At 32.7% G+C, this 1,387-nt stretch overlaps 1 protein-coding gene across 1 annotated transcript in view; it reads left to right on the top strand.

The window, feature by feature from the left end:
• Nucleotides 1–1,026, top strand: part of LOC107629498 (probable methyltransferase PMT2) — a 3,123-nt gene extending 2,097 nt beyond the window's left edge. The window contains exons 4-5 of the mRNA XM_016332310.2: nt 306–383; nt 506–1,026. Coding sequence (XP_016187796.1) covers nt 306–383; nt 506–737 — 310 coding nt within the window. The 3' untranslated portion in view covers nt 738–1,026. The remainder of the gene's footprint in view (nt 1–305; nt 384–505) is intronic.

Below are 1,387 nucleotides of genomic sequence, written 5' to 3'. Positions count from 1 at the left end.
TGGAGTATCCATTTACTCTAAATCATAAATCTAAAATTTTAAACCGTAAACACTGAATTCTAACTCTAAACTCTTCAAAAAGTGAGAATTAATATTGACTAATCAGAAGTTATCTTATTTCCTATACTTATTTTTTACTTTCTGTCCCTGCAAATTCTATTTATTATAGTGGTTTTATAGATAGTCTATTGAGTCTTGCTGGCTTATCACTAGTTATGCTTTTTATACCGTGTGAATTGGAAACGGAGGGGATGAAAAAAAAAAAAAACCTTGTTCAGTTTGATAATTTTTTTATTTTCTGCCAGGTGCGAAGCCTTCTCCACATATCCCAGGACCTATGACCTAATCCATGCAAATGCTGTTTTCAGCTTATACAAGAATGAGTAAATTGTTTTTCATTGCAATTTACACACACACACGCACACACATATATGCAAATAGCACTTAGCAGCCAAAGTAGTTCATACGAAGTTCTGGTTTTGCCTGACTCAAACCATGAATACAGGTGCGGCGCAGAAGACATTTTATTGGAGATGGATCGTATATTACGGCCTGAAGGAGCTGTAATAATTCGAGATGATGTTGGCGTGCTAATGCGGGTGAAGAGAATTGTGAGAGGAATGAGGTGGAAAACGAGAATGGTGGATAACGAGGATGGTCCATTGGTTTCAGAGAAGGTTTTGTTTGCAGTCAAGCGGTATTGGGTTGCAGGTGACAACAGTACAAGCTCACTGTGATTAACGTAAGCATTAAGCAGAGTTATTGGAATGGAACAATGTTTCCAAAAACACTTCTAATTGCATGTACTTTGGAGTTTGTCTAGCTGGGTGAGAGCTTGGGCCTTGGAGACATGAAATCGCCTGGTGCCGAAGACATTAGTGGCCGTATGTTTAATTTTGTTAAATTGCAGAGTGAATAAGTGAGCAAAAACATAATAATTAGTGAATGTGTTAGAGTGTAATTAGCGAGAGAAAACCGTTAGTTAGGTTTTTTGTTTGTAATTTGGTTTTGTTTGTATGAATGTAATTTTTACCATCATAAAAAGGGTTAACTACCAATTAAATGTTATCAACAAAACGGCTCATAAATGATTCGAAAATGGGATAAAACTAATCAATAATTATTATATGTTGTAATTGACAAAAAAATTGTATTTAGTAAACGGCTCATCCAGTTAATCTGAATTTTTGTGATAATATTTGAATAAATATTTAGGTGTAAGAAAAAGAATTTGGAGTAAAATTTGATCTTTTGATTTTTTTTATTTTTAAAAAATGTGGTAATTTATTCTAATTTTTTTTAAAAAATTTGTCGTGCTTTTAAATTTTTCAAAAATTTATTTATCGTTAGCATCTTTTGTGATTTTTTTGTTGATATAAACTTTCAG

This window comes from Arachis ipaensis, chromosome B03 (genome assembly GCF_000816755.2).
Source record: "Arachis ipaensis cultivar K30076 chromosome B03, Araip1.1, whole genome shotgun sequence".
NCBI classification, from domain to species: Eukaryota; Viridiplantae; Streptophyta; class Magnoliopsida; order Fabales; family Fabaceae; genus Arachis; species Arachis ipaensis.
Note: the sequence above shows the minus strand (reverse complement) of the source record. Positions and strands in the feature narration are given on the sequence as shown.